Source organism: Polyodon spathula, chromosome 1, assembly GCF_017654505.1.
Source record: "Polyodon spathula isolate WHYD16114869_AA chromosome 1, ASM1765450v1, whole genome shotgun sequence".
In the NCBI taxonomy this organism is placed as follows: domain Eukaryota; kingdom Metazoa; phylum Chordata; class Actinopteri; order Acipenseriformes; family Polyodontidae; genus Polyodon; species Polyodon spathula.
The window spans coordinates 87,616,087-87,631,633 of NC_054534.1; the positions used below are offsets into that span (position 1 = coordinate 87,616,087).

Genomic DNA, 15,547 nt, shown 5'->3' on the forward strand with positions numbered 1-15,547 from the left:
AGTTAAATGTAGACTTTATATAAAATTTTGTTCCATGTGTTATTAAAGATTGGCCTACATAGAATAGGCTTATATTAGTAAGAATGTGTGTGGTATCAAATGTACCTTGAGATGAAAGGTCACTGAAACATCAGTGTACACTCATTTTGCAGAGCCCGCTTGACAAAGCCATGATGTGTGAAGCTGCAATTAGTGAGTTTTTAGTTTGTCTGTATCCGGGGTGAAATTCTCAACATTCAATGAACAGGAGCAATGGCAACGAGGAGTAAGCCCTGGGACTTGAAATAGGAATTATGTGCTTGTGACTTTAGGAAGATGACATGATTTCCCCTTGACTCACGGAGATCCAAACTTACCAGCCTCCAAGGCTGAAAAGCAAGTGTTACTACCCCCAAGGGGAAAATGAACAGAAGGATAGAGGATACACTTGAGAAGACTAGCCAGACCTCTGAGACAGAGCCCCACAGGGCGACAGGAATTCTGAAAGAGAAGGAAATGAACATACACAGAAGGAGCCAGAGAGAAACGCTGGCATAGATGAAAGCATGTTGTTAGTAAAAAATACAGGGTTTCCCCCTGGTTCAGAGTGAACCGTCCTCTCAGAGGTGAGACCGAACCGGTCGGCTTCCAAGGCTGGGGGCATGTGTGCTGCCCCCAGGGGGAACCTGGAATGATAGGATTGTTAGAAAAGATGCAGGGTTGTCCCCTGGCTCAGGGAGAGACGCCTGAGACTGAACTGATCCAACTCCAAGGCTTCAGTTGATGGGTTATATATTTTTGCAAGTATTGAAAATCAAACCCTTTTGTTTATCTTTTCTACTGCACTGTATATTCACATGAAGCAATGTTCTGATGAGTGGAACAGTATTTAGTCATATCTGCTTTTGTTTTTGTAGTTGTCCTAAATATTTATACAGGACAGCATCTGCTAACACAAGGTTTAGTTTCCAGGGACTTACTTCCTGGTTGTATGGTTATTGTTCCTGTGAGAAACTGATGCTTTAAACAAATGCATTGCTGACATGAAATCACAAAAAAGAAACACAAATAAAATAAAAGTGCAAATTCCCTGGAAGAAAAGGCAAGCTAACTGAAAACGTTATTTTACCAAATGTATTACCTGTGTTTTTAAATGAAAACACATGTTTGCAATAGCATGTGTTTCTTTTAAAGCTGCACATTTCAGGCTTATGTTACAAATATAAGTGTACAATATAACATTCTCTTGTTATCGTCAAGGTCTTTGGGGCCAAAAAAATAACCCTCTTTTTCCAAGGAAAACTTATGTGTGATGTATAAAGTAGTCAGCCACAAAACATCACTGAATTTATTATAATAATAATAATAATAATAATAATAATAATAATAAATTATTTAGTAGCATAATTTAAACATTTTAAATAAGGTCTGCCTTAATTATGTGCTTGTATTTTGTTATACAGTAGGCGACACACATGAATTGCAGGCTTTATATATCAACTGCTTTGCAGCATTGTTCATAAACTTTATTTGAGCACACTTTGTAAAATATGCCAAAGCACCCACAGTCTGTATTCAGGTAATTCATTTGTCAAGCTTTGAGGGTGAACATGCATTATTATTATTATTATTATTATTTATTATTATTATTATTATTATTATTACTGTTTAAGACCTCTAAAGGAAAAATTATTTAGACAAGTGACAGCTTTATTGGAATAAAACAAGTACTTCTCTGAATCAAAACATGGTGCATGGTGGGGTGAAACACTATTAAAAAGTTCAAGTGTCAGTGAGGGAATTAACCCACCACAGGAAGACAATGTTGCAAGTATTGAGACCTTGGTTATTCAAGCATGGGAGTCTTCCTGCCTGCAGATGCTTTGGTTGCCCTTAGGGGTTAATACTATTAAATCTACTCTTCAGACATGTTCCACAAGCAAACAATAAACAGCTATACTGTAGGCGACTACTATATAGCTTTCTACCTAAAAATCATATAACCTAAATCAGGAGGAAGAAAACCTGTAAACTTACAAAACAAATAATCAATATCACTTTCAGGAAGACAGTGCTGACTATCCATTTTGTGTCCATAACACTATGGATAAACAATCAAAAGCCATAGTCACTGATGGAAAAGCCTGCTATATTTGGGTTGCAGACTGAGGCATTCTAGAGAGAAGCGTAATGTAATTACAGACTTTATTAATGACAGTTATTTTTAAGTTTACCAGGCTTTTGTTACTAAACATGATATTAGACTTACTGCAGTGCGCTAAAGCTTTAATAGACTGAACTAATTTTATTGTAGCGTCATGCTATTCACAGCTGTCTGTAGTATAAACGATTCCCATTTAGAACAAAATGAATTATCCACATTTATAATAAAATATTTGTTAAGCATACATATAAAACCAAGCTGCAGAAGCAAATTTATCAATCTAAAAAACAACCTTAAAATAAATATTAGCATCCATACTGCAAGATGAATACTCTCAATTTTATTTAACCCTGTCTGGGAATATGACCTGAAGGGCAGGATTTTGTAAATGATATCTCCAGTGTTAATCAAGAAACCGGTATGTAGCTTTGATTTTGGCATTTACGTTGTGCCTATTTCGTTACTAAATAATTGCCATAATTTGATTTCTGAAATTGGGTTTATTTATGAAATAATGTTCATATCTTTATGGCAGTGCTTCCTGCGACTATTTCTTTTGTTTGCCTAGGAATTTAATTGTCATCATTTATCAGGAGTTAATTTGCTCTTGGAAAAAGAAGGTTTTAATTAACAAAAGAGTAACTGACCTTGAAATAGACATTTAACAGACCGCGTCTGTGAGGCCGACTATAGAGAGAGTGTACAGGACTGGGGTTAATTTTAAAAGCTTAATAAATTTTGGGTAAATTAATAATGGGGTTTAATTAAACATTAAACATTAGTAAGTTAAATACATTTTAACCTCTATTAAATTTTTCTTATAGTTATTTAATTAATTTATTTATTTTTATCTGTGCTGTCTAATTTATACCCACATGCCAGGTAATCGTAAATCAGCATTTTATATGTGAAGTGTTCTGAATAAATGTACATTATGCATAACAAAATCCACAATTTTAAATGAAGTTTACAAATTTTACACAACATAGATATTCCATTATTTGTTATTTCCATTTGATTGCTGCTCGCTAGTGCGAGAGCCGTCTCCCTGTATGGTAGTAGTTTCCATAACAGCGAATTATGCTTCCATTCATTGTTCTTGATCTCGTTAACGTACGTTTTGATTAATGACTTCCCCTTATCTAGACGTTGAGACAGGAAGTGATGTAGATGACCTGCGACAATTAAGTATTTTAACAAGAAATGTGTTCATTAACGACCTCATCAACTCATTTTGAAAGCATTAACGGATTGATTTAATTAACACATTTCGTTCAAAAATCATTTGCTACCGAAGCTCTCCTTACTGTTATTCAGTACAATAGCACTTTTTTGAAAATCCTGCCCGAAGTGTCTAGGAGTGTTTAAGGCTATTACTGCCAATGCCACTGAACTAGAAGAACAATGGAAGCTCTTATAGGGGCATACACAATGTAAACATCGGGAAGTTAAATACATTTTAACCTCTATTATATTTTTCTTATAGTTATTTATACCAAATTGTAATATGTATTTTTCATGGTTTCCATTATAGGGGATATTGGGGTGTGACTGTTACCTCGGCATTCGTAGGATAGCTACGGATGCTGAAGAACCTTAATGAGTCATTCTCATCTATTTTTAGTGACCTTTTGACCTTTCCATTGCAGATCCCTGCCTCACAGTGACACCACAGTGCATCAACGAAGCAGACAGGTTGAGTTTGGAAGCACTTCGCCATATCCACAAGCAACTTGATGATGACAACGATGGCGGGATTGAAGTAAATGAAAGTGTTGAGGTGACAGATATTTTCATATTTTGCTTGACTTTGTCGGTACTAGTTGTTTCATTTGATTAATAATTATGTAACCACTCAAGATTTTATTATATTTTCTTTTCAAGCAGAATCCTAGCAATAACAATGTCATATCGGTATTAACCTTAGGAATCCGATTTGATCTGAGACAGGCATCTGTTGTCTTGACGGTTATTAAGGTAATGTGTATTGTTAGTAGCAATAATGCCTTTATATTGATGATTTGTAAATCGGTAAAATGCCACATGTATAATGATTTTTTTCCAGTACACTAGCAACATCCTGCACTGCAGAGAAAGTCTGCTACTTATCTGGATTGCAAATCAGGGAACTGAAATGGACAATACACTCTCCGTGATTTCTGAAAGAGACGGTTTTATAGTCATGTTTGTTGTGAGGTAGAGGTTTCAGTTGTATGAATTCAGAATTTAGCTTGGAAATGTAGACTATAAACTATTGAACCAGATTACTTTTTGACAGTCTTCAAGCCAGTCATCATTATAAAATTATAACATTCACAAAAAAAGTCTTCAGTGTGGAAAACAGATGGTTTGAAGTAAAACAAAAATCATACAATTAAGAAACAACCTTGGTAACTCCTTTTTTACTGTTGGTAAGCAGACACATCATATTTGTAGGAACAATGCAGGATTTTTTGGTAATTGTACATGTCTGGGATATAAAAATAGAACATGAGGTTTTCATTTGATTAATGTCACCTGCAAGAGGACTGAGACAAAACAGTAACCGCTAAGCATAACTGAGCCAATGATAATCACATACTGATTTTAGTGACCCCTTTGTGTTAAGAATTGGGTTAATGGAAAAACAGTAGTAGAGGTTCAATAGCAGTTTTTCCCACAATAATTTGTCTGTGCAATAAGAAAGGGTCATGTTAAAAAAGAGCATGAAGATAAGCTGTTTAAAAGGCAGTTGGAGAGTTTTCTATTGATTAACATTTGGTAAATTAACAGGATTGTCGTAGAAAGGTAATTATCCCATGTGTCATATCCAAACACCATGTCCTGAGACAGAAAGTAATTACCAGTCTCATCTCCATCAAGAAATTCAAATACCTCATCCTTTAGTCTTACAAATGACAGGCAAAATATCTGCCCTGTACCGACCCTCATCTACTAGAACCATATGCAAGGAAAACAATTAGGAATTTAAGGTCATTAAGATCTAGACCTATGATGCTGAAAGAGCTGGTGAATTATATCATCAAATAGAAATTGTCTGAATTAGGATGTACTGGGGATCATAGGATGTACAGTGGCATTTCATACCCTTTCATTTATAGTTGCTTAAATATTTATGTATCCTTGAGTATCACAACCAGACAGGAAAATATAAATGTATATAATTTGGGATGCACTTTATACAGGTACTTTTGTTATTCTTCGGTCTTTGTTTTCTGTTTTTGTATTACCGGAAAAAAAAAAAAAAATAGTGAACATGACACTTAAATAGTAAAATGCTTTATAAATGTTCAACTTAAAACTATTGGACAATTATGAAGGTATAAAATGGAAAACCAGGGCTTTGTTGTTGTTGTTGTTGTTGTTGTTGTTGTTGTTATTGTTGTTGTTGTTATTTTTTATTTATTTATTTATTAATCAGATCTCAAATGTTTTGTACTGTAGGTTATCTGGATATTAGAAACCCCTTTCAAATAGGACTAGGGCATTAGTTTAGGCCGTGGAACGACTTTTCTTTACTGTTGTAAAGAAAGTCCTGAACTGCATGGAAAGTCACAGGGGATGGCAGGTGTGTGCCTATGAAAGGAGTCTGCTCTTAAGTTTGGGTAGTGCCAAGAAGTTACTTAAAAGGATCAAATTGCATCACTTACTGTGGGAATACCAAGACAGAGCCAAGGCCAAGAGTACTTTGGAAACTCTCAGTTTTAGTTTTCTGTTTTTTTTTAATTTGAAATATATACATCAGATTCATTCAGATTGACTGTATCCACACAGTGAACACATGGTGTACTTCCTTCATGTCTGGATTTTTTTTTTTTTTTTTGGAGACAAAGTGTAGACTATTCACCAAGTTTTAGCTTGTTAGTCATTTTAATATTGTTTATAGTTTGTTTTTGTAAATAGCATAAAGTTTGTATTCATTAAAAAGTTATATATTCTTTTTACTTCCATGAATGGTGCTCTGTATTTGATTATTAAGAAGACTTTAAATAATAACCTTCAGAAACTCATTAGTTATAGCTTTGTGAATATAAGACTTTTGCAAATGCTTTGAAAATATGCCCAGCTCTTGATTGCACTGACAGTATTAAACAAAACCAGCCCAGCAACATTTTCTCATTTACACATGGAAGAAAAGTGGTTGCTGTCTTGTTTCAGGCTATAGAATTTAAGCAACGAAGTAGTTAAAACCCAGGAGCCACATTACAACAGGATCTGTTGCTATGTTAACACCAAACACACAGCAATGCTGCGTGTGAATACATCGGGAGGCATTTACTGCGTCTTTTTTTTTTTTATACAACAGCAATTACAGATACTGTTAGATAGCAGTGAAATGCATTCCTATGAAATATATCTCAGTCTTACTACCATCGTTTTAAAACCAGATTATTTTAAAATGCTACAGTCTAGTCTGTTATGCACTAGGAAACTACAGCTTACTCATTTTGTGCTTGCTGTAAACAAAGCAGTTGTGACCCACCCATGTAATATTCGTATTAACAGTCTATAACAACAGGGAGTTTTGTCAGGTATGTGCATGTGTAATTTGATGGCATACATAACAATTATTTATTAAATGCCTTCTCTTTAAACTTAGCTTGGGGTCCAGTCTTAATGGAGAGTCCATTCAGAACCTTTTGTTTTTACCAAATTAGCTGTTTATAATGGGATATTTCTGTTAATAATATGCATGTATTATTGACATTCAAACAATGCAATAGTGCAATACAACCAATATACAGTACTCTTAACACTGACCTGCCTAAAAGTTATTTTGACCACTGGCATTTCAGATTTTGTAATCAAATTGTACCAGTTATTTATATAATGTAGTTGTATTTCAATCCATATTTATAATGTACAATAAAATGTAATCTTTATTGGTCAGATAGCATGACATAAATTAATAATTGTTTACATTTCAGGTGGCCCTACTATTATAGATATAGTCAACTATTTGGCTAAAATCCAATTTTTCTCCCGATTGTTCAGAATACTTACCTCTAACGCCGATAGGTCTATAGCAGTACATTCATGCTGTGGCACCTTGAAATGTGTATGTATTTTCTTCTGTTTTTCGTGTGGTTTAGCAGGGAACCATTAGTATTTCTGTGTCCTATCTATGTCTTGTCAAACTAAATTTGTGGCATATCTGACTGCGGTAAGACCAGACAGAGTAAGGGTAGATATATAAAAAGGCTGATAAATTAATCATGTTTTAAATACCTTTATACACAGCTGTAACAATTACTATATTCACACAATTATTGTTTCGAGATTCGGCTTTTATTATGGAGTTCCCCTAAATCCCTTGTTTAGAAAAATACAGGGTATTAATGCTTGTGACAGAGTAGCCGTCTGACGTGTGGATGTGTGCCTTCACTTCTGTGTGACAAGCAGGAGATCGAGCCAGAGGTTGAAGTTGATACATCATGCAGGCGAACAGGATTTATTTACATATCAACACACTGAACAGCTCACCTGACACTACAAGCAATGGCAGCGCATGGAGCACATACAACACAGTATATGAAAATTTTGGTAGGAACTACAATCTCTAACTAATCTTCTCTGCTAAATACAGAGATGAAAGTGAGGAGAAGTAAAAATAAATAAATAAATAAAAAATTTAAAAAAAGGGAGCAGGAATCTGGGATCCACTGCAGTGTTGGATTTGTTGCTCAGGAACCCAAATTGAAGGAAGTTAAAATTCAGATTACACCTGAAATCAGAATGTATACCAAATAATAAGTGAACATTAACTGCTGGTTTCACAAACCCAGCGATGCCAATACTTGAGAGAGAACAAAACAAGCAAAATTAGGTAAATGTGCTTTAGGTAATTAGATAAAGAGCGCTTTACAAGATGCAACCGTTAGTCTAGACGACCTCCACTTGCACTCAAGCTTGCGGCAGGCAAACTTAAGCAATCGAAGTTCGAGGGTGTACCAAAGGCAGTGCAGTTTCAATCTTTCTTGACGGTTCTGGCTGTAAGCAGGGCAACAGTGTCAGTGACATGAGTAAGGGTGCCATTGTAGAGGGTCACCGCATCATTGTCAGAGAGTGAGATATCTGAGGTGGGAAGATTGGAGATATCAAGGCCCCTGGTGATGAGCAGATCCAGGGTGTGTCCTCGGGTGTGAGTGGGGACGTTGACAGATTGAGAGAGCCCAGGTCTAGAGTCGTGTTGAAGTCCATCACTAGGCGGGAGGAAGGCAAGTCAACATGAATGTTGAAGTCACCTAGGAGTAGGATTTTGTCAGTAGAAATGCAGACAAGGGATAGGAATTCTGAAAACTCAGCAGTAAAAGCAGAGTTGCTCTTAGGTGGACGGTAGATTACAGCAAGGGTGAGGGACATGGGAGAGGGAACTTTATGGCAAAATGCTCAAATGAAGAAAAGGCAGGCAAAGAAAGAACTGAGGAAGCGAGCACAGAATTTGCAATAACAGCAGTGCTCCTGCCTCGGCCAGTGAGGCGAGGTTTGTCAAAGAGGGAATAGCTCTTGGGGTGGCTAGATGTAGTGAGTGTATGTCGTTTACAGTGTGTCAATGTCTGGCAACTTCTTTTTTTTCAAAATATGCTTCTGTAAACATCTCCATCAACATGAGGTCACAAAGAACATTTAGACTACAGGCAGTAGAGCGTATGGCTTTCAAACACCGTGTACCCTCTTGATCATACATTTGTTGCTTAGAATTCAGCGCCCTGTGGAAATCAGTTTCCCCTGCTTATTGTACTACATGTAATCAACTGGTCTGTCGATTTGTCTTCCGCACTTTCGCCAAGGTTTGTTTTGGCCGCATCCCAAAATGACCACTTTTTTTCTAAGGTTAAGGTTAAGGGTGAGGGTTAGTCTATTTTCACCCGATGACGCGACAATTGAATGGAAAAAATGGAAAAAAAAAACATGAAAAAAACGCCACAAACTATACTGCTGAACCTGGTCTTTAATATTAGCATCACAAGGGTATCCATGAATTATGAAACAAAAAAAGATGGGCCTCAGTTACAGGAAAATAATTCCATCTCGGGTTTCTGTGACAGTTTATAAATTATGACGTCAAGAAACCCTGGATGAAATTATTTTCCTGTATGTAACTTACTGAATTATTCTCTCTCTCTCTCTCTCTCTCTCTCTCTCTCTCTCTCTCTCTCTCTCTCTCTCTCTCTCTCTCTCGTATGGCTCTTTACTTGATCTCAAGTTTCATACTGTCAGCACTCGTTCTCCCTTGATGGATAAATGAGTGATGGTTTTCTTATATGTCCACTAGATTGTGATGATAAACTAGAAAATAAATAAATCTAACATTATACCAGAAATAACCACTAAAAAGTTTTCTATAAAAATTTAATTTACAAATAACATTACATTTACAATAACATGCATATAGTTTGTATTGCAAATTAAGTTAGTTGTCACAGTTCTGTTCTGTGCGGTATTTAAATGGTATTTTGATCATTGAAAAACGCATTAAAACAAAAACAGCAAACCTAAAGCTTTCAATACTAAAACTTACTGTAATGAAAAATAAATACATAAAAAATATATTGTAGTTACAATATAAAGCCCAAAGGGCAATTGTGATATGAGCAGTACTGTCAGTTAAAACTTATTTTATTAAGTGCCGTGCAACCTTTGTTCAGTTAGTTAACAAATAAAACAAAAAATTCAAAAGCAACAAACAAAAATAATATCAGTGGGCTAGTTACACAGTTGGGTTAATGACGTGCGCATTCTCACCTTTTCCTGTTTGTTTTTAACCCAGGTGCATGTTGCAGGATGGAATAGAATAAGTTAATAACAAAATGTAACAAAAAACTACAGACAGAGTTGAAAAAATGTGTGCTACAGTTTATGTAGTATTTTGTAAAGCATCAATCTGTTACAGCGCTGACTGACAGCTAAATGGGAGTGAAGTATTAATGAAAGGCAGATAAATGGGTGCTGACTATGCTTCGTCACAGCTTGGTTGTGGCCAAAAATATATAGTAATCTCTTAATAACAACAAATGTTTTTTACGTTTGTTTTGGTCTAAATGTAAGCAGTCATCCAGGGAAAATTTGGAAACAAGATTGAATACGAGAGACTATTACTATATGGCTGTTCGCTTCACTTATATTGCCATTATATTGGCCGAGAAACATTCCATGGACTGGGGTTTCGATGATTTTGAAATGGGGTATATACAGTTTTGCTGGTACAAAATACAAGATGGTCCTAGACGGTGGTTTCCTAATTTGCATTTTTGGCTAAACAAAAATGCAAATCTGCGGAGCATGTTGAAATGCATGCATTCAGCACGGTATCCTATGCCAGAAGCAGCATGTGTACACTGCTGGGTAATAGCTCTTCAATCATGTATAACCTAAACATGTAAAGTGGATCTGATAGGGTAGTATCACTGTGTACTGTTTAGAAGCATAGCAGCTGAACAGAAGACAAGGTATAAAGTTGAGTCATGTTCAGTTTTTTGAAGCCACAGCACAACTTCCCTTAATGATCAAAAGTAAAAACTGTACAATAGCTTTGGGTCCTAATAATGGTGAAAAAATGAGAGAAGAGTATAGCACACGGGCACATTCAAATTTCCAACAGGATGAGCATACGACACATTCCCAACTTTAGGCTGTATGAGCTGTCTGATTTAAAATCTTTAATTAAGGACGTTTGTAGGCATGGTGAACTGGATGAACTGACCAACTGCAGTCCCAAAAGCAGGGGGTTGAATTAGAATTTACCTCAGAGTTTATATACACCTTTTGACATTCCATGAATAGTGGCGAGTCTTTCGGAATTGTTTTCTGTAGGGATATATCTTTTTTTATATACTGTGATATACTGCATTTTTTGTCATTTGAATAGATATAAAAAGTGCGCGCATCAACTAATTAAGAAACAGGATCATCTGTCATGCTGTTTTGTTTTGTATTGTTTTTGCAGCGTGGATGGGAAGCCCATCCACGTTGATTTAAAACCTCGTGCAGAAGGTGGTCACCTGTATAAAAAGCCTGCCGCTCTCCATGTTCAGGGTGTGGGTGTTCGGAAGTGGAGAACGGGAGAGCAAGGAGAAAAATACATTTATAAAGAACTAAGGATCAGTGAAGGTGATTGCTCAGCCTGACCTTAGCGTTTTGTGTTTGTTGTTATTTTTGTTTAAATCTTTTATTTCTTGCTCTGTGAGCAGTGATTTTCTTTTGTTTAAATCTTTTATTTATTTTTTGTTATTTAATAAAACAGCGCACGCCGCACTCTTTGAACTACAGTTACCTTTTGTTGTTTGTCCTTCTGGTCTGACATCACTGCTCAGCCATTTCCTGCCACACGTGGTGTGAGCGGTGGGATCACCAGCGCCTCCTGGACTCAGGCCAGAAGAGGTACTGAAGAGGAGGTACTTCACAAGCGTATTGCAGTTTCGTTTTTTTTTTTTTCTAAATTTTTTTTAGAGAAAAGATGGGAGGAAGAAGAGGAAAGAGCTGGAGGAAGCAGCAACAGCAGCTGCAGTGGGACGTCAGCAGGGTCTATGTCGTAGATGAATGGTGCACTGGTTGTGGGTAATTTGGGCACACAGTGACCATCTGCCCCTCCCAATATCTGAGCGAGGTGTTGGCTGCCCAGGTGAGCATGGACCAGGCACCCTGGAGAACCCAGAAGAGCCGCAGCCCTCAAACTAAAACAGGTGAGGAGGAGGCAGAGAGGAAGGAAGGAGCGGGAGAGATGGGACATTGACCTGGAGTGGGAGGAGCCCAAATGTCCTGCGCCTGAGTGGGAGGAGCCCGAACATCCTGCGCCTGAGTGGAAGGAGCCCGAACATCCTGCGTCTGAGTGGGAGGGGCTCAAACGTCCACAGCCCAAGAGGGGGGAGTCGGTGCGTCCACAGCCCAAGAGGGGGGAGTCGTGCGTCCATAGCCCAAGAGGGGGGAGTCGGTGCGTCCACAGCCCAAGAGGGGGGAGTCGGTGCGTCCACAGCCCAAGAGGGGGGAGTCGGTGCGTCCACAGCCCAAGAGGGGGGAGTCGGTGCGTTCACAGCCCAAGAGGGGGGAGACGGTGCGTCCACAGCCCAGGTACTCAACAGCAAATGGGAGGACTGCTTGTCACTCCCACCTCCACCAGCAGAGGGAGAATACCTGCTGGTTCCACCTCCACCACGGTGAGCGGACTATGTGCCGCTCCCACCTCCACCAGCAGGGGGAGCATGCCTGCTGGTTTCCCCACTGCAGCCAGAAGGAGAGGAGCCCCTGCCTCCTTCGCTGCCAGAAGGGGAGGAGCCCCTGCCACCTTCGCCAGGAGGAGAGCAGCAGGAGCTGCCTCTGTCTCCACCACCATCACCACCTGGAGAAGAGGAGCATGAGCTGCCTCTGTCTCCACCACCAGGAGCAGAGCAGCAGGAGCTGCCTCTGTCTCCACCACCATCACCACCTGGAGAAGAGGAGCATGAGCTGCCTCTGTCTCCACCACCAGGAGCAGAGCAGCAGGAGCTGCCTGTCTCCACCACCAGGAGCAGAGCAGCAGGAGCTGCCTCTGTCTCCACCACCACCACCACCAGGAGCAGAGCAGCAGGAGCTGCCTCTGTCTCCCTCACCACCTGGAGCAGAGCAGCAGGAGCTGCCTCTGTCTCCCTCACCACCAGGAGCAGAGCAGCAGGAGCTGCCTCTATCTCCAACCCCGCTAGAGGGAGAGAAGCAGGAGCTGCCTCTCTCTTCAACATTGGAGGGACCAGGGCAGGATGCTGCTGGACCTCAGCAGCTCCTGAATCGGGAGGGGGGGGGGGGGGATGCTCAGCCGCAATGGCTGCGAAGAGGGCCAACCCCTGCACCACAGCTAGGCCTGGCTCTTTCACCGTCGCCTCCCGAGAGTCCACTGCTGCCCTGCCTTGCACCCCCCAAGGATGCCTGCCTCGCACCGCCCAAGGATGCCTGCCTCGCACCGCCCAAGGATGCCTGCCTCACACCTCTCCAGGATGCCTGCCTCGCACCGCCCCAGGATGCCTGCCTCACACCACCCAAGGATGCTACGTCCGCATCGCTTGGGGCTGCCTGTTGCTCCGCATCGCCTGGGGCTGCTTGTGTCTCTCTTTTATCCCCTAAGGTTGCCGAGGGTTCCGCTTCACCTGGGGTTGCTGAGGGTCTCGCTTCGCCTGGGGTTGCCGAAGGTCTCGCTGCCGGTCCTGCTTTGCCTGGGGTTGCTGAGGGCTCTGCTTCGCCTGGGAACACTGAGGGCTCTGCTTCGCCTGGGGTTGCTGCCAGCTCTGCTTCACCTGGGGACGCTTTATCTGCACTTTATGTCTTGCCAACAAGTCCAACGGTGCGTTTGCTACCTTCCCTTTTTTCACTGTTGGTAGCTAAGATCATTCTCAAATTAAATTTGATACCCACAGGAACATCTTCTTTGGGTTTTGTTTGATTCTGTCTGCCTTTGAATCTGAATCATCAGACAACTCATTTATTGTCTCTTGTTTTTTTCAATTACAGTCATCACCGCTTAGAACGGGTGCATTTGTGTTAACGTGATTCACCCACAGTAAGCGATGGACGGTATAAACTCCCACACAATAACCGATGTTTAAAATGTCCCCCAATCACCAGTACAGTAAACAAAACAAACACCCGTTGTGACAGTCGGACGGTTCCTACAGAACAGTATCGTAATCCCAGACACTGGAAACTAGCCACGCCAGCCCCATGCACACATACACAGAAAACAAACAAACAAAATAGATATATCCCAGCTTATCGAAAGCTGGTTGTGAGCAGAACTCCAAATGATAACTCACTTTGTTAATAGTTAGTTAAATATAGGTCATCATAGAACCTTGTTTCTTTTTATTTGAATTTACTTCAAATAATATCAAAACCTGATATAATTCTTAAAATCACCAAACGCAAACAAGCTAGCTTCACAGAGTTCCTAACAAAACAAAACAAAATATCAAGTTGCAGCATTGACCCCATGAAACAAAACAATTAACAGTGTCACTTATCTGCAAAGGTTGTCTTGTTTGCGTTAAAGTGCTGCTCCTCTTTCTTTTTATTTGTTCAGACCCAGGGGCTCGTTTCATGAAAGCGATCTGCGAGGAATCGTTCGCAGTGAGGCCGCAAGTTAAATTTGTTTTTTCACGAAGGCGTCACATATCTTTCAGAGCCTGTGATCTCGCAGGTTTTCTACTAAAATCTGAGAGTGCTTGGAAGCAACTGCAAGTGCCTTTTTTCATCACAAAACCACAGTTAGCATAGAGACAAAGAACACATTTGCAACGGGGTTGATTTTACTTGCTCGTCGTATAGGCTGCCTAGATTGGAAATTACTAATCTATGTGATTTGCTGGAACAAAATTTAAGGCACGAAACCAGACGAAGTATGTCACTTTCTATGTCACCGCAAGTGCTAGCTACATTACGGTTTTATGCTAGTGGCAGTTTTCAGGAGATGGTGGCATAAGTAAAGCTACCGTATCAAGGTGCATAACTAAAGTGTCTAGTGCTTTTTGTGACCATGTCACTCCCTACAGCAGGTGAAAGGAGGGAGCTGATTAAGACATTTATGATTTATGTGGCTTGCCAAAAGTACTGGGGGAAGTTGATGGCAGCCAAATACCTATCCGATAGCCTGCAGGAAAGGATTTCATTTCTCGGATGCCAAGGTGAATGTGTTGAATGCTGTTATTGGGTGCCCTGGCAGCACACATGACAGCTTCATCTGGGCGAACTCCAGCATAGCTGAAAGATTTTCCAATGGTGAAATAAGTGGTGGATTGCTCTTGGGAGACAGTGGGTAAGCTGGTTTTATTTTATTTCACCCACTAACCATGATTTTACTTGGTTATCTTGCTACAGTAAAACATAGGTTTTTTCTTTATTCAAATGATCATTTTTAACCATGTAGACCTAAGTAAACAAATACACTATTTACTAACACAATAAAAGGCAAAGTTGTGTGTTATATAAATAAAACTGTTCACTAACATAATGAAAGTGTTTATTTTTTTTTTAATTGTTATTACAAATCCACTGTAAACTAGTTTAATATTTTAAATATTGAAAAAAAAAGCTGTATTTCCTTTATTTAAAAATGGGGACATTTTACATAATATTGCTGTTTTGAAAATTAAATCACAAGCGTATATTTTCACATTATTTGGTTTTAATTTTAGGTATCCCCCGCAACCATGGCTGTTGATGCCGGTGTTACGGCCTTCAAGCAGAGCTGAGGAACGCTACAATGTAGCTCATAAAAAAGGGAGATGCATCATCGAAAGAGCATTTGGCCTCTTAAAAATGAGATTCCGCTGCCTCCACAAGTCTGGGGGTGTCTAGGTTATAGATAGGGCAGTCAGAACAGTAGGTGTTTGTTTAATTCTGCACAATATCTGTCTTTCAAAAAGCATTCCGTTGCCTGAGGCA

At 39.5% G+C, this 15,547-nt stretch overlaps 1 protein-coding gene across 1 annotated transcript in view; it reads left to right on the forward strand.

Annotated features, from left to right (window-relative positions):
• Positions 1-15,547, forward strand: part of LOC121323820 (stromal interaction molecule 2-like) — an 82,578-nt gene that overhangs the window by 35,635 nt on the left and 31,396 nt on the right. Inside the window, exon 3 of the mRNA XM_041265062.1 lies at positions 3,793-3,923. Coding sequence (XP_041120996.1) covers positions 3,793-3,923 — 131 coding nt within the window. The remainder of the gene's footprint in view (positions 1-3,792; positions 3,924-15,547) is intronic.